This window comes from Lontra canadensis, unplaced genomic scaffold, assembly GCF_010015895.1.
Source record: "Lontra canadensis isolate GAN:19392208 unplaced genomic scaffold, GSC_riverotter_1.0 scaffold32, whole genome shotgun sequence".
NCBI classification, from domain to species: Eukaryota; Metazoa; Chordata; class Mammalia; order Carnivora; family Mustelidae; genus Lontra; species Lontra canadensis.
In genome coordinates this window covers 19,487,009-19,508,249 of record NW_022631026.1, presented here as the reverse complement: position 1 = coordinate 19,508,249, position 21,241 = coordinate 19,487,009, and the positions used below count along the sequence as shown (strand labels likewise).

Below are 21,241 nucleotides of genomic sequence, written 5' to 3'. Positions count from 1 at the left end.
GTCATAATCCCAGGGTCCTGGGATCGAACCCCGCATCAGGGTTCCTGCTTGGCAGGGAGCCTGCTTCTCTCCCTCCCACTCCCCCTGCTTGTGTTCTCTCTCTCACTGTGTCTCTCTCCCTGTCAAATAAATAAATAAAATGTTAAAAAAGAAGAAGAAATAATATGTCTGGAATTTGCTTCAAATTAATCCAGGCTGAAGGAAAGGTGAAAGTATAAATTAAAATTAGTCATAAGGGGTACCTGGGTGGCTCAGTGGGTTAAGTGTCTGCCTTTGGCTCAGGTCATGATCCCAGGATCCTGGGATCAAGTCTCACATCAGGCTTCTTGCTTAGCGGGGAGCTGCTTCCCTTTCCCTCTGCCTGCCGCTCCCCCTTATTCTCTTTGACAAATGAATAAAATCTTAAAAAAAATTAGTCATATGCTGAGAATTGTTGAAGCTGGCTGATAGGCATATTATACTATTCTCTCTAGTAAATTTAAAAGATTTAATAGAAAAATTAATTCTAGTTGTAAATTTGTGATCGTGATTATTGTCTGAATAAAGCACAGTATTAACATAGCACCTCAAGTCTAATAGTTTGGAGGGTAGACCACATATATTGATTCTTCAGTAGTTATTTATTTATTGTTAAATATTTTATTTATTTATTTGAGAGAGACAGAGAGCTCATGAGGTTGGGGGAGAAGCAGTGGGGGAGGGAGAGGGAGAGAATCTCAAGCAGACTCTGCTGTGAGAGTGGGGCCCGATGGAGGGTTTGATCCCATGACCCTGAGATCATGACGTGACCCAAAACTGAGTCGGATGCCTAACGGACTGAGCTCTTGATTCTTCTGTGGTTATGAACTAAAACTGACTTTAGAGACTTAAAATGATTAAAAACAAGTAGCAAATAGCAATATTTAAAATTTCTCCACAGTTTTTCTAAACTTCAGAGTTTAGGGATAAATGTTGTTTCTCCTTAAAAAGATGATCACTATTGCAAGATGGGATTGGGAGGGAGATAAACCATAAGTGACTCTTAATCTCACAAAACAAACTGAGGGTTGCTGGGGGGAGGGGGGTTGGGGGGGTGGGATTATTATGGACATTGGGGAGGGTATGTGCTATGATGAGTGCGGTGAAGTGTGTAAACCTGGCGATTCACAGACCTGTACCCCTGGGGAAAAAAAATATATGTTTATAAAAAATAAAATTAAAAAAAAAAAATGATCATTATTAAAAAAAAAGATGATTGCTATTTGTTGTATTATGTACTTTTTAGGTTTGTATTGACTTTAGTTTGAAGTGTTCAGTCTGTCCTGAGAGGATTTTATTTATTTATTTATTTATTTATTTTTTTTAAAGATTTTATTTATTTATTTGACAGAGAGAGATCACAAGTAGGCAGAGAGGCAGGCAGAGAGAGAGGAAGGGAAGCAGGCTCCCTGCTGAGCAGAGAGCCCGATGCGGGACTCGATCCCAGGACCCTGAGATCATGACCTGAGCCGAAGGCAGCGGCTTAACCCACTGAGCCACCCAGGCGCCCCGGATTTTATTTATTTTTAAATTGTTTTTTAAATGTGTGAATTTTTTAAAAGGTGGGTTGGGGCAGAGGGAGAGGGAGAGAGAGATCTTAAGCAAGCTCCATGCCCAGCATGGAATCCATCGCAGGGCTTGATCTCACTGACCCTGAGATCGTGACCTGAGTAAAAATCAAGAGTCAGAGGCTTAACTGACTGAGCCACCCAGGCGCCCCTCACCCTGTGGAGGATTTTATTTTATTCTTTTATTTATTATTTTTAAAAAGATTTTATTTATTTATTTGACAGATCACAAGTAGGCAGAGAGGCAGGCAGAGAGAGAGGGGGAAGCAGGCTCCCTGCTGAGCAGAGAGCCTGATGCGGGGCTCGATCCCAGGACCCTGAGATCATGACCTGAGCTGAAGGCAGAGGCTCACCCTACTGAGCCATCCAGGTGCCTCCCTGCAGAGGATTTTAAATTTGATGTCTGTCTTTATGGAAGACTGAATAAGTACAGTAGGGGAAAGAGGGAGATGATGAAGTAGAGACAGTTTTTCACTCAGTGTTGCAGGGCTCTCCTTGATTCAGAGGGAGGTGGGAAAGGGTAGTGATGAGATTACATTCTTGCCGGTGGATTTTTCAGAATAGCAACAGTATTTCTCATGCCTGGAGTTGTCTTCTGACTCTACTTTGACTAGCATATCGTCTTCCGCTATATGCCAAAATGACTTTTCTTCCCGCTCTATCTTTGAAGTGAGACACTTTCTGGATGTTCTGACCTTGTGTGTCTGGACATTGAATAGTTTAGGAAGAATTGCCCGACACATGTATATGTGTATTTCATAGGAATTCTAATTACGCAGGTTTTACTGTCTCCGTCAGCAGGCCCTCATTACCATGATGCTCTAGTTGGGTTATTACCACGTTGCACTGATTTGAAGACCTTCTTTCACACCTTACCATCCCTAATATGGAGATACTTCATGTGGCCAAGGGGATCTTACAGTTGCAGTTGACCGGCAGTGGTTATGATGGTCTTTTCTTGCACGTGTGTGAACTTGGTCAGAGCTGTCCTTGTTGTCACTTCAGCTGAATTATGCGCACGCTCGGTACCACATGTGTTGTCATTTCAAATGATATTGGTTCACACTGACATGCCAATGACCCTTGACCTTCTCTCTCTTAAACAGAGGCCCTCGTATTTCATATCCCAGCTAAAATAGCCCTTCTTTTTTGATGCTCTGACTCTTTCAGTGTAGGATTAATTGTTCCTCTTCTGCATTCCCATGGCAGGTCATATCTAGCTCACTTATGCCCTGAGGCAATGCTCCTTGATCTTCAGCTTTACATCCCCGTGACTAACAATCTGGAAAATGATTAATGCTTACTAGAAATTTGTTGGTTTAAATGATTTAAATTAAATATTGGCATGAGAAAGTGTCTTTGGCTTGAATTCTAATTCAGAGCTTAAACCTCATGAATGTACCTGCAACCTTGTTGTTTTCATTGACATTTTTATTCCATGATTTTCTCAAATGAAACCGTCTTTGCAATGAGGAAAATCGAGTATTTCAGGAGTTCTGGAGTTTCCCCCATCTTTTAGCTATATTATATAAAAATATTTCTAATAAATAATAGGATAGCAACATTATATTGTTGTGTCACTACAGAGTACTTTAATTTTCAAAGTAAATTTGTGATATGGACAAATTCCGTGTCTAATAGTAATCAAAAGGTTGACCCATAGCACTGGTCCCATAACCAGTTAATGTATGTTTGCCCTGGTTGGATGGGATATTATTTATTTATTTATTTATTTATTTATTTATTTGAGAGAGAGAGAGAGACAGTGAAAGAGCACTAGAGAGGAGAAGCAGACTCCCTGTGGAGCTGGGAGCCCGATGTGGGACTTGATCCTGGTACTCCGGGATCATGACCTAAGCCGAAGGCAGTTGTTCAACCAAACTGAGCCACCCAGGCGCCCCGGGACAGAATATTTCTAACTCTGCGCAGAAGTTTGTATAAAAATGTTTTTAATCGGGAAGATTTAAAAAATGTTTTCAAGTTTATTAGCTATGTGTCATACATAGTTTAATTGATTATCAAGTAAGTTAAGGCAATGGGTAATACTTACCTGTCATCCATAAGGAAATGAGAGGTTTTTTTTTTTAAGATTTTATTTATTTATTTGACAGAGAGAGAGATCACAAGTCAGCAGAGAGGCAGGCAGAGAAAGGGGGAAGCAGGCTCCCCACTGAGCAGAGAGCCCGATCCTAGGACCTTGGACCCTGAGATCATGACCTGAGCCACCCAGGCACCCTGAAATGAGAGGTTTTAATGGAAATAACGAGTTTGGAAATTGCACCTATCATGATCCAATGCTAAACTAATTGTTTTCTCATGTTACTTTAGTGATACTGGATTTCTCATTTTTAAGAGATGGTCCCTGTCTCCCTTTAAAACAGGGAAAATGTAGTCATGGGTGGAGGGAGGGAGGTGAGAATGGCTAGGGGTAGGTAGTAAGTGTCAGTATTGAGGCTTAGAATAACAAAGGGCCTGGAGGTAGGTGACAAAAAGAAATGCTTACTTCCAAGAGAAGAGATGAATACACATAAGGATAAAAACAGCCTCAGTGTTTTATAGAGAAAGGCAGACATAAATCACAGTGTGTCTGCCCAGTGGACCAGGCTGCTGTTAAAATGATTAGAAATGAAGACCTTTGTAGCAAAACAATATTTAATAAAAAGTTAAGTGAAAAAACATTATATATTTTTGCCTGCCTTATGTACGTAATTACATAGAAGCATATATACATTTGGAGAGAAATATAGCAAGATGAGAATTGTGGGAATGTGCATTTTTTTGCAATTTTATTACAAATATTGTGCTGCAAAAATAAGGAGAAATGCAAAGAATGTGTTCAACTCAAGAAAAAAAACCAAAATGAAACAAAAAAAGAGGAAAAGAGAGCCAACCTTTCTTCCGCGCAGTTATTTACCAAGTCATTGAATTTTTGAGCTGGGAATTCTATCTCAGCTATTCTCAAACTTTTTGGTCTCAGAGCCTCTTTACAATAAAAATTATTGAGGACCCTAGAGAGCTTTTGCTTATGTGGGTTATACCTATTGGTATTTCCATACTAGAAATTAAATTTGAGAAATTAAAGATATGTATTGTCATTTAAAAATAATGATAGGAGGGGCGCCTGGGTGGCTCAGTGGATTGGGCCGCTGCCTTCGGCTCGGGTCGTGATCTCGGTGTCCTGGGATCGAGCCCCACATCGGGCTCTCTGCTCAGCAGGGAGCCTGCTTCCACCTCTCTCTCTGCCTGACTCTCTACCCACTTATGATCTCTCTCTCTTTCTGTCAAATAAATAAATACAATCTTTAAAAAAAAATAATGATAGGATGCTTGGGGGCTCAGTTGGTTGGGCATCCAACTCTTGACCTCAGCTCAGGTCTCGATCTCAGGGTCGTGAGTTTAAGCCCTGTGTTGGACTCTACGCTGTGTGGAGCCTACGTGAAAAAAAAAAAAAAAAACAATGATAAACTCATTACATCTTAAATAATATATTTTTATGAAAAGTCACTATATATTCCAAAACAAAAATATTTAGCAAGTATGCCATGGTTTTACATTTTTGCAAATTGCTTTAATATTTGGCTCCATTGAAGACAGCTGGGTTCTCCAATCTGCCTCTCCATTGATTCCATTGTGATATGTTGTTTTGCTTAAAATATAGAAAGAAATCTGGCCTCACAAAGGGAGGAATGCTTTAGTAGTTTTTTCAGATGATTGTGGAAATGCCACCTTGCTTCTGACACACCCCACCGTATGAGAGATTGAGACTGAAAAGGACAAATAATGTCTGAGAATTTTTACGAAAACAGTTCTCGCCTCATGGACTCCTTGAAAATGTTTTAGGGACCCACAGGGCAGCTTTTGACCACACTTTGAGAACCACTGCTCTACCCTTCCAGAGGTAAGAAAACTGAAACCAGAATGTCAAATGATTTCCCCCAAATTACATGGTTTATGTAAGACAGAGTTCTGGGACACAGTTCTTCTGGTTTCATTCCTGATGCTTTTGGAGGACTTCAAATTACAAAATGACCTTAGGACAACTTCTGTAAACTGACCCTGAGTGTTTTTATCAAGGGCTTCTGACATATCAGATGTAATTGTTCCTTTTCATCTTGAAGATTAAAAAAGAAAGTATGATTTAGGCGAATCAAAGCTTTTTAAGAAGAAAAGTTGCATGAGGATTGTAGGTAGACTTGTAGAAATGCAGTTTTTAATATTAGATAAAAAATATATGGAAATATTAATTTAAACATACATTTCGTTTTGGTTACTACCTCTTGCGAGCTGAAAGACTTCGTAGCATCTTCTTTCTCAGTTATTCTATGTAGACACTTTTTGTTTGTTTTGCTTTGTTGCAGTTGTCTGCATCGCCATAATTAGAGGCATTTTCCATATCTGTCCCTCCGTTTAAATGTTCGGTGACTTTCTGGTTTTATTTTAAATGTTGTTCATTTGTTCCTCTGAGGTTCCACTGAGGTCTCAGAAACGTCAGTGACTTGGATGCCGGAGATGGAAAATACTTCGGAAAACTTTATTTAGCCTTCTCGAGTAGGTATTTTTCAAACCTCACCGCCAGAGCACGGCTTTCTGTCAAGGGCCTTCAGATGGTAACTTCCTACTGTTATCACCCTCAGTCAGCCCTCGTGCTTCCCCCTTCCCTCCCCCTGTTCAGTGTTGGGCTCCAATCTCTGTCCTCGATCGGAGGCTTTCCTTTGTATTTCTACATCTTCGTCAAGGTTTTATTGCAAAAGCCTCTTTCTTGCTCTGCTGTCTACTTTATCTTCCCTTTTCTGTTCCCTATTTACCAATTTCTTTTTTTTTTTTTTAAAGATTTTCATTAATAAGAATGATCTCCTTACATACAATGGAGTCAAGAGTCACATCGTTGCCAGAAAGATACACAGAAGTCAGTCTGTAGTCTGTCTGTATGATGGGAACCATCGTTGGAGAAGTATCATGATGGCAGATGCTGGGGGCATCCACCTTCCTGACTTATCACCACAGTGCCTTCCCTCTTTGCTCTGTTCCTGGTGAATAGATTAGTGGTAAAAATCACTTATCTTGTCATACGCCAGCAAAATCTTTCGGTCAGCTCTAACCAATTTTATCTTTTCTCTCTCCCCCATATAAAGTAGTTTAAAGTTTTATGGGGAAGCACCTCATTTTGTATATCCTGTTATCACTTCAAGAAAAGCGGTGTAACTGAGAACACACTTTTTGGGAGAGACTAAGATGAAATTCTGGGTGCCTTTTGGTGTCCACTTGCTCCTAGTCCTCAGTCCCTCCCCCTGCCTTGGAATGGTGGGACCAGGACTTGGAAAAGTCCTACGTTCTTATTGGTCCTGCATTTCCTACTCTTCCATGTCTTCCCTTTTGTCTCTGCCCTTCTTTTGGAATCAAGTTTGAAGTGGGGTGGCCGAGGTGGCCAAGGTGCAATGACAGAACTCTCACATGTAGTTGTAAGGTGCTCCCTTTTCTTCCTTTTTCCTTTCCGTTTGGAGCTGCAAAGGTGTTTTGTGGGTTAGAGGAAATAAAAAGAAAATTCATCAATTTGAAAATTCTTGAGAATCTCTTCTATCTACATCACATGACTATTTTTTCTAGACTGTTTTAGGATTTTTAATGTCCACTGGGATGTAATTATGTTGGTGTTTCACAAGCAATGGAAGCTTTGTGTGTATTTGTTTAAAAGAGAAATAAAGACAGAACACAAAAATGCAATCTAGCTGGGGAGCTGGTATAATGGGGTAGTGATAGACATTGGATGTTAAGACTCTTCTTTCATCCTTGTAACTGTCTTTGTGACTGGGTCAAATTACTTCACTACTCTGCACTCTAGTTTTCTTTCTGTAAATGAGAAAGTTGTTAAGTGATGTTTAACAGTGTTTGCTCCCCACATTAGTATTTATTCAGTGATTACTTATCAAGTACGTGTTGTGTGCCTGACACTGTTACGAAATGCTGGAAATACAGTAAACAACAAATGGAGTAGTTCCTGCTCTTGCTGATGTTTTATAATGGGGTGTGTGATGTCTGTCTCCCCATCGGTAATAGAAATAGTAATTTGAAGGACAGCTGAGTTCCAGTCCTTGCTTTGTGTCGGATTTGGGTAGGACCTTCCAGGTTATTTATCCCCGCCTCCAAGATTTATTTATTTACTTGAGAGAGAAAGAGAAACAGAATACAAGCAGGAAAGGGGCAGAGGGAGAGGGGGAGAGAGAATCCCAAGCAGACTCCCCGCTGAGTGCAGAGCCTGATGTGAAACCCAATTCCACAACCCCGAGATCATGACCTGAACTGAAAAGAGGAGTCAGACGCTCAATCAACTGAGCCACTCAGGTGCCCCAGGACCTTCAGAAGTCATTTTAAATGCTCTGTTCCTTTATTTTCTCATCTGTGATGGAGATAGTGATACCTTAACTATTTACCTTAAACAGTTGTTTTAAGACTCAAAATAATGTATGCGGAAGTGCATTTGAATACAATAGTAACGTATAGTGTGTTTCAGTTTTATCGTAATGAAAAATATTACTGTATTTTGCTGTAGAATTTCACATGGAATTCATTACAACTTGGTTGAGTGAATTCTAGATTAACTTAATTTTGGAATTCAGAAATACTTGAAGAATATAAGGTATGTTTGTTTTTCTTCTCTTCACAGAAGAAGATAATGCTAAATATGTTTTTAGACACAATGATGGCCGATCCTCCTCCCCAGTGCCTTGTCTGGCTACCTCTCATGCACAGGCTCGCCCATGTTGAGAATGGTAAGCAGAATTTGGATCATTCAGTCTCTTGTGCTACAGGAAATACAGGAACTGATGGTATTTGTAATGTCCTTAGCTATTACCATTGAAAATTAAAATTGATATTTGCTGTCACTGTGTCCTTTGAATTAGTGATTTTTGCTTTTAAAAGAGGGATTTTTAAAAAACTATATTTATTTATTTGAGATAGAGAGCATGAGAGAGAGAGCAAGAGCTCAAGCAGTGGGGGAAGGGGAGAGGGTGAGAGAGAAACAGATTCTCCGCTGAGCAGGGAGCCTGATGCGGGACTCAATCCCAGGACCCTGATATCATGACCTGAGCTCAAGGCAGAGGCTTAACCTGCTAATCCACCCAGGCGCCCTTCGAAGGAGGAATATTTATTTCTCAAGGAAAAGTAGGGGAAGAGGGCTTATTACTTAGGATACCAAGAAATAGTAATATCAGGTCATAAAACTTTGTGGTTCAAATTCTGGGTTTTCCCCCACTGACAGTCACTTGAACCCATCTGATTTAGACCTGACTTCCTTTTTTATCTTTAATTTATACAGTTATAAAAAAATTAGATGTATGCAGTATCAAGCACTAACACTGTAATGATTTTGGAACAGTTTAAAGGAAAATAGCTGTGATAGAATTTGGTACTTCACATATCTTCGCTTTCTGCCTTTACTGTTTTATCTTGAATTACTCTTGGTACCTTTTTGAGGAATTTGACTTAAATATTTGTCTTGGTTAGAATTGAAAAGGTAGTTTTACCTCCAGTAACTTAATTTTTTCTTCTGTTGTTATCAGTTTATCTCCTTGTTTAGGTTGTATGAGTTTGTTAAAGGAAGGGCTATAGTTTCTTTCCTTTTTTTTCTTTTAAGATTTTATTTATTTATTTGACAGACAGAGATCACAAGTATGGGGAGAGGCAGGCAGAGAGGGAGGAGGAAGCAGGCTCCCTGCTGAGCAGAGAGCCCAAGGTGGGGCTCGATCCCAGGACCCTGGGATCATGACCTGAGCCGAAGGCAGAGGCTTTAACCCACTGAGCCCCCCAGGCACCCCAGGGCTATCGTTTCTTATGTAACCTCCTTCCCTCCTCTCAAGGCTCTTGCCTGTTTCTTATTCTGCCAAAGAGAACCAGTAAATCTGAGAAGCATGAAAAGGCAGAGCTCCCTTATTCCCTTTGTAAGAATGAAATGCACATCCATACTCTGTCTTCTCCCTCTCTCATCTGTACCTTTTGTTTTTAAACCTCTCAGCCTTTTGTGCCACTGTGGCTTTAGTTCACAGGAACCTTAGATTCAGGATTACTTTCTTAAAGGTGTAGAATCTCTTGACTAAAACAGCTAAATTTTTTTTAAAAAGATTTTATTTATTTATTTGACAGAGACACACCGAGAGGAACACAAGCAGGGGGAGTGGGAGAGGGAAAAGCAGGCTTCCTGCTGAGCAGGGCGCATGATGTGGGGCTCGATCCCAGGGCCCCGGGGTTATGACCTGGCTGAAGGGAGACATTTAACAACTAAGCCACACAGGTGCCCCAAAAAACAGCTAAATTTTTAAACAGGATTTTCAGATAGAGATTTATACTGTTAAATTATTATATTATTGAGTATTATTAGTTCTTTTGGAGGCAATACTTTCAAAGCTTGAAGTGTGTCATATTCAGTTTGTTTTCATAAAATCATTTTGCAGTCAAATGCTCTACCTCTGAGCTATACCCCCTTCATAAAATCATTTTGTATCTACTATACCATAAGGAAAGAATCTCATTTGTCCTGATTTTTGTTATCCATATGAACATTTTATTGTGATTTTGTATATAGTGTATTATTTGTTGATTACATTCTTATGAGGTTAGTGATTTTTTTCTTAGGGACAGAGAAATAGTATGATCTCATTGACATATCTTGAAGATAAAACATGTTATTTATCACAATAACATTTATCTATATATCTTAATTTTTATGGTGGGGAAATCATAACATTATGGTATTTCTGTATTTCTATATGGTATTTCTATTGTTGTAGTTGTTTGGGCCCTTTCTACGAAATTCATCACTTGAATTATATAGAAATTACTATTTATAAGGACATATATCTATTTACTTACATAAAAGTTATACTTTTTGTATTGTTTTACTAATCCAAGTATATTGTGTGTAAGATTACAACGTGATGTATTCTTCCAAAAAAGAATGCTTTTACCAAAACCTGATCTTATGATTGACTCAGTACACTTGGTGGTTCTCTCCACATTCTGGTTCTCTGTCTGATGTGTGGCTGGTATAAAAGAGGAGAGAAATAATAGATATTCATGTTCAACCAAGATGATCAGAATATACGTGATAATTTAATACTAATGTACATACCAAAATAATTGTACAGAATTATAAATACCAGTATGCTGTTGTCACCTGTGTTGATGTGACCTCCAGACTGATTTGGGAGTAGTGTTCTTTGGCGGACCTTTACTAGATTATGTAGCTTTATTTATTTTTTTAATTTTTAAATTTTTTAAAAAGATTTTTTTCAGTTGAGAGAGAAAGAGAGCAAGCACGAAAAGGGCGATGGTCTGAGAGAGAAGCAGACTCCCCACTGAGCAGGGAGCCTGATGCGGGACTCAATCCCAGGACCCTGAGATCATGACCTGAGCTGAAGGCAGACATGTAACCAACTGAGCCACCCAGGTGCCCCTAGATTGTATAGTTTTAATTTGGAGCACAGATTTCTTTTTAAAGATTTTATTTATTTATTAGAGAGTGAGTGAAAGAGAGAGCCCATGAGCAGGGGCAGAGAGAGAGGGAGAAGCAGGCTTCCTGCTGAGTAGAGACCCCCCCCCCCAACATGGGGCTTGATCCCAGGGCCTCAAGATCATAGCCTGAGCAGAAGGCAGATGCTTAACCGACTGAGCTACCTAGGCGCCCCTGGAAAATAAATTTTAGACTGAGAAGGCTTCTTTTTCTTCTTTCCATATGTATTTATCATCTATGATCCTTATCATACATTTATCATTCTAGTAAACACGAATTTCATTTAAAAAAAAGAAATTGGTTATTTTCTCAGGTGGATTGGAATGTAACATTCTAACTTGAAAACCTATTCTCATCTGTTATCTTCCCCTTTTATTCTAGTAAATGGCTGGTTCTTTAACTGGGAGACAATTTAGGAGTTTCGGTTCTAATATGGTTTTCACCTTTGCTTGTTTCCATGAGGTTTGGTTTTCCCCATATGGACCTTCTTTCTCCAAATGAAAATGGCTTCTTTCTGTTTCCTGTCCCCCTCTCTGCCTTCTGCAGTCTTCCACCCCGTGGAGTGCTCCTACTGCCGCTGCGAGAGCATGATGGGCTTCCGGTACCGATGCCAGCAGTGCCACAACTACCAGCTCTGCCAGAACTGCTTCTGGCGCGGCCATGCCAGCGGCCCTCACAGCAACCAACACCAGATGAAGGAGCACTCGTCTTGGGTAATTGCTCTGTTTCTGTCTGTGTCCTCCGCCCTTACCCTGTTTCTGTGGTGACAGTGCCGGCTGCCTCCTACTGGAGGCCTCACCAGTGAGGACGCGGGGTAGCCCAGTCTTCGTGCTCACGGTTCTGACCGCGACCACAGATACATTGTGCTTCGTCACCTGGCTTTATTTGTTTGTTTGTTTTCACCACTTGATTTTAAAAGGAGAATTTTTAAAGTCCCAGGAGATGGAGATACGATTACAATTTGAAATGGAAAAGTAAGTTGAGAAGGGTCTTCTTATTTTAAAACTGTGCAACCCTCAAAGCTTACTCTCTGAGCTTTTATTAAGATTTAAAGTTCTTTTTCTCAAGCATATTTCGTACACGTCTCTAGGTTTTAAATGTTGTAGAGAAAACTGCATGAATTGAAGGAGTTAAATTTTTCTCTCTCTGAAGTTGGGGAAATATGGTATCTTACAGTTGCCACATTGGTGTCCGTCCTTCCTTCCTTCCTAGATTTTATTTATTTGATGGAGAGAGACCCAGGGAGAGAGAGAACACAAGCAGGGGAGTGGGAGAGGGAGAAGCAGGCTTCCAGTTGAGCAGGGAGACCGACGCAGGGCTCAGTCCCAGGACCCTGGGATCATGATCTGAACCGAAGGCAGGTGCTTAACCCACTGAGCACCCAGGCGCCCTGGTGTCCTTAATTTCAAAAGCAGTCCTGTAAATAACAATATTTGGTTGGAGGATGTGTGAGTTTCCTCTGGTGTTTATAAATCACCTAACAAGCTTAGCATCAATCATTTTTCTTCCCTTTTCTCAATTTATTTTCAGAATTTTTAAAATGTCATCCATTTATTTCCAAAAACTCATTTAAAAAAACTTTTCCCTCTAGTTTTTGTTGGTTGGTTGGTTTGTTGGTTGGTTTGCTAAAGGATAGAACAATATATAGTGTCACAGGTATAATTTAGGATTTAGGTTCTTACCCTGGGTCATCCTACTGGACTTTAAGTGTTAGCTTCAGTTATCAGGGTTTTTTTTTTCTTTCTTTTTTCTTCTAGTTAGCCTTCTTCAAACTTAATCAAGAAAAAAGCCAAGTAAGCTCATATTAAGGATTGGTTTTAAATAAAACACACACACACACAACAAATTTCAACCCATGTGTACGCTTTACTTCTTACATCTCTGACACGTTAGAGAAATTTTTTTTTTTTAATCAGTTAGGTTTTCAGTTACACTTAACCATAAAATTTCGTTAAACTGAACATCCTCTCCTGGGTTTTGTTGTGTTGGAAGTTCCAGTATTTTTTTGGTTGAGGAGTGATTATTTAAAATTTTTAAACAAGCAATGGAAAAAAATTACAATGTAGTAGGTTCTTCTTTCACTGAATAAAGATAATCTCTAATAGAGATTTCACTGAATAGAAATAATTCAAGTTGTTATTTTTCCCTTTTTGAAAGTACGGGTGTCCCACTTAATTGATTTATTAGTGTTTTTCTCACTGTTTTTTTATTTGGGGTCTAATTCTCAACACTGAGATAGCTCTTTGCTCTGTTACCATTATAATGATTGGATTCATTGGCATGTTTCTCCTGACAGTTCTCATGCTAGATGTTAGGGGAATAGAGTGAAAAACTTCTTTTTCATCATAGATAGAACTTGCTCATTTAGTTAATTTGTAGCCCTTTTAGAAAAGGGGATTTTACTTTTTTTTTTAAAGATAAGTGGCTGAATATTGCTTTATGATTTAAAAGCCAGCATTTCATATGCTCTTGAATTTTGGCATTGAGTTAAAAAAAACATATATCAATGAAAGTACAGAAATCACAAGTGAATTCTTCTACTTCTGCTTGATCCTCACAACACTCTTGTAAAATAAGCCATGTCCCCATTTGTTGTTATTTCAACTTTGTTGTTGTTTTTAAAATTTCATTCATTTTTGTTATAGTGACTGAAGATTTCAAGAAAAATCAAGTACTATAGGCATGAAGCTGGTATCGGTTCTGAATTTTAAAGAGTATATGCATTACGTATGACTGATGCATACTGGTTAGGTTTTTTTAGCAGTGTGTGTGTGTAACTTGTTTCCAAGGTTAGAACTATATGTGTAGTGCCCTTGTTCTTTGAGGAAGATGTGAGTGAATTTTGGGACTGATGTGGGTAAAGAAGTTTCCACTAACAAAATAGGTGTAACCCCTTTAATGGTAATTTCTTTGAAGATTGTCCATTGTGTTTATAATTTATATATATACATATATGAAATTTATAATTTATCTCATAAGAGACAAATTTAGTGTGCATTTAACAAGTTTGTATATGAATTTGTATCGTAGATTTGATAGGTGTTCTATTGGTGCTTAGGATTTTACTTTAATTTTTTCCAAAAGTTTCTGTTTAATGTTTTACCTAAGTAACTATGCAGTGCAATTCATTTATCCTTTTAGTCATCAATCCATTCATTTGACTTTATCTTAGAAAAAAAATGCCATATAGTATCATATGTGATTCATCCTGTGCATTCATTATTCATTCAAAAGATATTGAGCTCCTACTGTGTGTGCCAGGCGCCGTTACAGGCATTTAGGATACATCTATGAGCAAACCAGACAGATTCCTGCCCTTGTGGGGCTTAAATTTTAAGGGATATAAAAGGCCATTACGGCTCACTGGCATTGCTGTTTTCTTGTTTTTGCTGGGCATACATCTAGACCACATTTCTCAGCCTCCCTGTATGTGAGAAGGACCATATAAATAGCACTTATTAGTGGAATGTGATCAGAGTGATATGCGTCTTCCCAGAGTAAGACTGATGATAGCTGAGTGCCTCTTCTCTTCTCTCTGCCAGCTTAGTGGAGAGAATTTCATTAGGACCCAGAGGAGGGTAAAACCACAAATGAAAGGAAATCAGGTCCTTGAATGATGGGTGGAGAGGAGTGTGCTGCCAACCTACTTGACTGGTGGGAGCAAGAGAGAAACTTTGTGTTAAGCTACTGAGGGTTTAGTTTTTGCTATAGTAGTTGGTACTGGAAGTAGAGTTCTGTTAAAGCAAAACCTTGAAATCTGTGTCATTGGCTTAGCAGCCAAATAGCCCTGATGAGGACACTGATATTAGAGTTGGGAAGGACAGAAACCCATGCAATGGTGACCAAATGGGTACATTTGTCATCATCCATGGTAACTTAGAAGGCACATTTCATGCCACTTGAGCTCCAGGTCAAAGGTTGGAAAGGATTGGAGTGTGTGTGTTGACTGTTTTTGGTTAAATATGACAAGGAAGAGATGAGCTTAGGAAAGAATTAGCAAGTTTTCAAGCGAAAAATGAAAGGGACTAGAGAAAGTTCTGACAGTTGGAGCAGTGACAGGAAAAACAGATTGCTTATAGACCCCGGAGAGAGCAGTAGGTAAGAGTGAGAAAGGCTTTGGGCAATAAAGGCATAGAGAACTTTCTCAGTCAAAGAAAGGTGACTTAGTCCTAGGGTGAAGAGCAGATTAGGGCACGAGTTCTTGTTCTTGGCTGTTCATCAGAATCCCCTTGCTCTCACCTACATAGCTTCCGATTTAATGGGTCAAAGGTACATGAAACCTAGATAAGGTAGTTTTTAAAAGTTCCCCCAAGTGATTCTTTTATGCAGCCAAAGTTGGGAACTGCTGACCTGTTGTTTCATATGGCCTCCAGGTGGCCTCTGTTAGTTCAAAGCAAGAGGAATGGAGGCAAAGACATAAATCAGGCTTGAGAATTAGGTCTAGGAAAGGACTTCGTGTGTGGTTACTGGCACATGGAACTGACTGCAAACAAATAGATCAAAGGCCTATTAAGTTTTTGAGGGAATTGTATGTTGGCAAAGGAACCATGAGCCTGAGCTTAACAAGCCCTTGACTATTGGAGCTGTTAAACAACTTTTTAAGGACCCAGAGCTTGCTCTGGGAAGAGGTGGGTTGTGAAGGTGATACAGCCCCCGCCGAGGGCATGCCAGAGCCCACTTTGCCGAGGAGTACACTGGATAAGGAAGAGCCTCCTGCTCATGTTCCTTTATCGTGTAGTGGAATGGGGATGCTGGGTGCAGATAATCTGTTCCTGGTTTACATCGTAAGGAGCTACACATGATCTTGTTAAAGAAGACTGTGATGTACCTAGAGGCCCTGGACTTGTCTTTAGATGCACTGACTGAACAGGACCTCAGGTTTTCTCTTGGGAGAGGCCTGAGTGTGTTTTATGTGTAGGAAGAGGGAGGAAAAATGTATTTTGTGATTAGAATTACCTACCAATACCCATGTGTTCCTTCTCTTCCTAGACCTGCACGTAGGTGATACAGCCCATCCTCCTTGCCCCCAGATGGAGCCCTATGACTAGGTCTCACCAAATACAGAACCATATTTGCAAGTGACCTGTGTTACTTCTAGGTCAAGGCTGTTTTAATCAGGTGTGTCCTCTCATCCTCTCTTTACCCTTCTCACTCCCAGTAGACACTGGTCACATGGAAGGATCTCCAAAGAAACTGGTAGAGGCAGAAGTCCTTAGATGAAAGGGGGCTGGTAGATGGATCAGAGCTCCTCAACCGATTTACACTGGACTCACATGAGCAAGAAATCAGAAAGCAGAATCCAGAGTATGGGGTCATGAGGTCATGGAGGCTGTATTGAGAAAGTGAGATTTGAGCAGTGTTTTCAGTGTCTGCTAGCAGACATCTGGGGAGGAGGAGGCATTTTCAGCATGAGGCCTGAGAACAGGAGTGTGCTTCTGAGTTCAGGGAACAGCAAAGAAGCCTGTGTGCCCAGAGTGGAGTGAACAGAAGGAGGACTGCTGGAGAGGAGGTCAGATTGCTCCGAAGGGCCATGCTGGCCGTTGTAAGGATGTTGGCCTTTACTCTAGTGAAATGAGGAGTCTTTATTGGGTCTTGAAGAAGAGATGGTATGGGTTGATTTATCTTTTGAAATGGTGGGTCTGGATAACATGTAAAGAGTGAAGTGGGAGAAAAGATGGAAGCAGAGACACCATTTCAGGAGAGATGATTGCAGTAATCAAACCCAGATGTGGTAGCTGGTGGCAGTTGAGGTGGTGACAAGGGTGGAACAAGGATGTCCCTTGCCAGTCGGCCTGATGGGTTGGATGTGGCTTGTGAGAGGACAGGAGCTAAGATTCTGTCCTAAACAACTAGAAGGATGGAATGGTCATCAGCTGAGGAGAGGCAGCTGTGGGTAGAGCACGCGTCGATGTGAGGACACAGAGTTTGCTTTGGACATTCAGTTCAGAATTTAAGGTGCTTACTGGATATCCATATGGAGATGTTGAACCGGCCATGGCACGTGAGCCGACATCAAGAAGGAAGTCTGAGCTAGAAATGTCAGCTTGAGGGTCCTTGGCAAGTGGTTGCTGTTTAAAGCCATGAGACTAGAAAATCCCACCTGGTGAGTAGAGATGGAGGAGAGAAGAAAGAGGAGAAGAGGAATGAGGACTGACATCCAGCAGCAGCGTTAAGAGATCTGGGAGAAGAGGAGGGACCTGCAAGCAGCAACACAGGGGAAGAGCCTCTCCTAGAGCGCATGGAGAGTGTCTCGAGGAGGAGGGAGTGGCCATCTGCGCCCAGGGCTGTGACAGTCCCGTGAGAAGACTCAGCAGTGGCCCCTCACCTAACTGTGTGGGGTTGTCCTGCAAGAGTGGTGGGGACAAAACTTGTCCCAAGTGATCTATTTCTAACACTTTTTCCTAATAGTTGTTCTTAGCGGGATTTTAGGAGACCTGATCCCAGCTTTGCTTTCTCCTACTCATAGTTGCAAGTGCCTAGGAGCTGGGCAGATGGCAGTCTGTTCAAGTAGGTGGTTTTAACTTTGAGGAAGTAATGGATTTGCCAGTGGCCCCTGCATGCAAGACAGCCCAGCCCAAGGCGGCCTTTCCAGCAGGGAGCAGGACCAGAAGCTCCAGGCTCCAGGGCACAGAGGGAATGTGTGCTTTCTGCGGTGCTTGCAGACACCAGCAAACAAGGTGGGGAGAGGCTGGGCTGGCCTGTTCATGCCTTCCCTCGGACCAGCCAGCCTGGTCAGAAGAATGAGGGGCAGAGAAGGCCCCAGTGGGGTCCTCCAGAGAAGGTCCTCCACATGGAGACAAGGACGTGGGCCATGTAATCAGTACTGATTTGTACATTCTAGTTTGCAAGGGTATATTCCTCATCTTCTCTGGGGTTCCCGGGTCGTATTCCAAGTAACCTTGCCACCAGGAGCCCTGCGGTGTACAGTGGTTTAGTTATTGTTGCTGCAAAATAAGCCTCCCCAAAACTAGTGACAGAAAACAACCATTTTCGTAGGCCCACGGGTTTGGTGTTAGGAGCTTGGACAGGGCAGAGGACTGGGTAGTCCCTGCTCCGTGACTTCTGCGGCCCCTGCCGGGTTTCTGAAATATGAGGTAGGGTGGGTGGCTTGAATGACTGGAGGCTTCTTCACCTACGTGTCCAGTATCTGCCTGGGGATGGCTAGAAGCCTGGGCTCAGCCAGATGGTAGACTGGGCCACCCATGTGGCCTGGGGCCTGAATGTGGCCTGTGTATCCCACAGAGTGGCGGCTGTGTTTTCAGAGAGAGTGTCCTTGGAGGAAGCATCTGGAAAACCATGTTCGGAGAGTGTTAGGGGAAAGCTGCGAGGCCTTTCCTGCCTGAGCTGTGGAAGTCATGCAGTCACGTTCTACCAGACTGTTGGTTACAGCACTGAGGCATTAGGGCCGGTCCAGCTGCGGAAGGGGGAGGTTGCTGGGGGTGGCGGAGGCTGTCCTGTCCCATCATGAAGGAGCAGGCGTGGTGTGGTGCTGAGTAGGATGGTGCAGTTATGTTTGGGAATAATTCCTGGCATATAGTTAATGCTCAGTGTTTGTTAAAGAGATGAATGAAAGACCATAGAAATGAGTATATCCAGCCGTGTATCCCATCTGCCACACGGAGGAGAAAGCCTTACAATTTGAACGAGGCTTTCTGCTTAAATGGTTAGTTCACCCAGAGAAACTGTCATGTTTTTCTACTAAGTCATACTTTTTAAAAGAGCATTTTGTTAAAACAAATATGCATAATATTTACTGGGATTTTTTTTCTCATATTTATTCCCATATTCAGATTTGGAGGAAGATTCTTTTAAAGTATTTCAGATATAGTGTTGTTGTTTTTAATCACTGTTAATGATCTGAACCCTGACCTTCATTTTTCTTAGGGCATACATGCTTTTCCGACTTATTTTATGCATCTTTCCCTTCCTCCTTCCCTCCCTAGCCTCCTCCTCCTCTCTCTCTCCCTCATATCTGTTTAGTTTAATTTTTTAACTTTCTTTCAATTACTATGAAAAATACACAACATAAAATTTGCATTTTACCTCTTTTTAGGTGTCCTGTTCACTGGCATTAAGCACATTCATACTGTTGTGCAGCCATTGCCACCGTCCACCTGGAACTTTTCCGTTTTCTCAAACAGAAACTCTTCATCCTTTCTGGCTATGTGAGGAGGGCTAGAAAGAAGCCATTCCCTGCCCGCCCCTCTGCCTTCTGTTCAGATCTCCGCTTACCCTGGTCTTCACTTTACCAAGAAAAATTTGATCTCCACTTGGCAGGAAAGCTGTGTGTCTGTTTATACAAAATACACTTGTAGCACGGTTACTATTTATTAGTTGAGTGGCTCCGTAGAGGCAGTTATGGAATATGGAATATATGGAAATTTCACCTTTCTTCCCAGCAGAGGGCAGGCTCCACCTCTAAACAAAGTCACTTGTTCAGAATCTGTAAACGAGGCAGTATTTGGATTTGTTCAGCAATCTCTGTTAATATTATTGCTTCTTTTAAAAAATAAATATTAACAGGCAACACACATATGTCCAGTATGCTTGTTTGGGCATTAGTGATATTAAATAATTTACCTTAAGGACTCAGGGCAAATTTTGTTGTCATAGACCTGGACCAGTTAAGATTGTTGTTGACCTGTCCTTGTCAGAAGCAGTATTTAATTCTCACGTGACTAGCACACCTCTCCTCACATCTCTAGACTTTTGAGAGACTATGTATTCAATGAGAAATAAGTATGCTTCTTGGCCGTGCTTTGGCCCAGGTCCAGATAGTCATGTCATAATTTAACTACTTTGTATATAGTGTAAAACTAGGCAGGAGGATTTTTAAAATTTTTTAACTTTTAAAATTCAAGTGTAATTAACATACAGCGTTATGTTAGTTTCAGGTGTGTGATAGAGTGACTCAACAACTGTATGCCTTACTCAGTGCTCATCATTAAGTGTGCTCTCAGTCTCCTTCACCTCTTTTACCCATCCCCCACCCGCTCCCCTCATGTAACCACCAGTTCTCTATAGTTAAGAGTCTGGTTTTTGGTTTGTCTCTTTTTTCCCCTTTGTTCATTTGTCTTGTTTCTTAAATTCCATATATGAATAAAATCATACAGTATTTGTCTTTTTCTCATTGACTCATTTTACTTAGCATAATACTCTCTGGGGCCATCCACATTGTTGCAAATGGCAAGCTTCATTCTTTTTTATGGTTGAGTAACATTCCGTCATATGTATACCACACCTTCTTTATCCATTCATCTGTTGATAGACTCTTGGGATGCTTCCAAAATTTGACTATTGCAAATAATGTTACATAAACATAGAGGTGCATGTATCTTTTTGAATTAGTATTTTTGTTTTCTTTGGGTAGATACCCAGTAGTGGAATTACTGGATCATTAGTAATTCTATTTTTAATGTGTTGCGGAACCTCCGTACCATTTTCCACAGTGGCTGCACCAAGCTCCTCTTTCACCAACAGTGCCTGAGGGTTCCTTTTTAGGAGGACTGGTTTTTTAAAGGCATAAGGCAGTATCTCCATTTGTGGCAAGGTACAGCACAAGGTAAGACAAATACATGAAGGCATTCCACGCAAAATCTGCAAACTGGACTTGTAGCCCATTGCCCCACACTCCTCAGAGAAGCTGCTGAGACTGTGTCCGCTGTGGTTCACACCTGTTTTCATTAGTCGTGGTCTCACCCTCTTACGTGGCACCACCATTCCCATCTTGATCTTTTGGTGACTCATCGCACCCTCCCCCCCCCCCCCCCCCCCCCCCTCCCCTTTTCGTGCCCCACCCCCCCCCCCCCCCCCCCCCCCCCCCGCCACCCTGTCCTTCTTGCAGTCCCCAGTCCTCCACATCTCAAGTGCTTTTACAACTCCTGCTCCTTAGTCAGTAAGCTGCCCTCATTTTTACTGCTTCTCTAAGCATTTCTTTTACTGCTCCCCCCCGCCTTAATTGAAATTTGGCTATCCTTTAGGATCTCCCTTCTCCTACACCCTTTCAGGTGGTAGCTATTCATTCTCCCACATCTCTGTGTTTTTAGGGACCAGGAGGTGAAATTATCGTGAAGGTGGCTATATAATTTATCATATACAACAGACTTACTTGAGAGTAAAAGGGGCCCTTTTCTTTATGCAGGGAGGCACA

General features: G+C 41.2%; 1 protein-coding gene across 6 annotated transcripts in view; it reads left to right on the top strand.

Moving 5' to 3' along the window:
• The window catches only part of DTNB (dystrobrevin beta), a 231,742-nt gene that overhangs the window by 72,314 nt on the left and 138,187 nt on the right, over positions 1-21,241 (top strand). For all 6 annotated transcript variants that reach the window (XM_032866980.1, XM_032866979.1, XM_032866978.1 and 3 more), the window contains 2 exons: positions 8,248-8,353; positions 11,638-11,804. In XM_032866980.1, the coding sequence (XP_032722871.1) occupies positions 8,248-8,353; positions 11,638-11,804 (273 nt within the window). The remainder of the gene's footprint in view (positions 1-8,247; positions 8,354-11,637; positions 11,805-21,241) is intronic.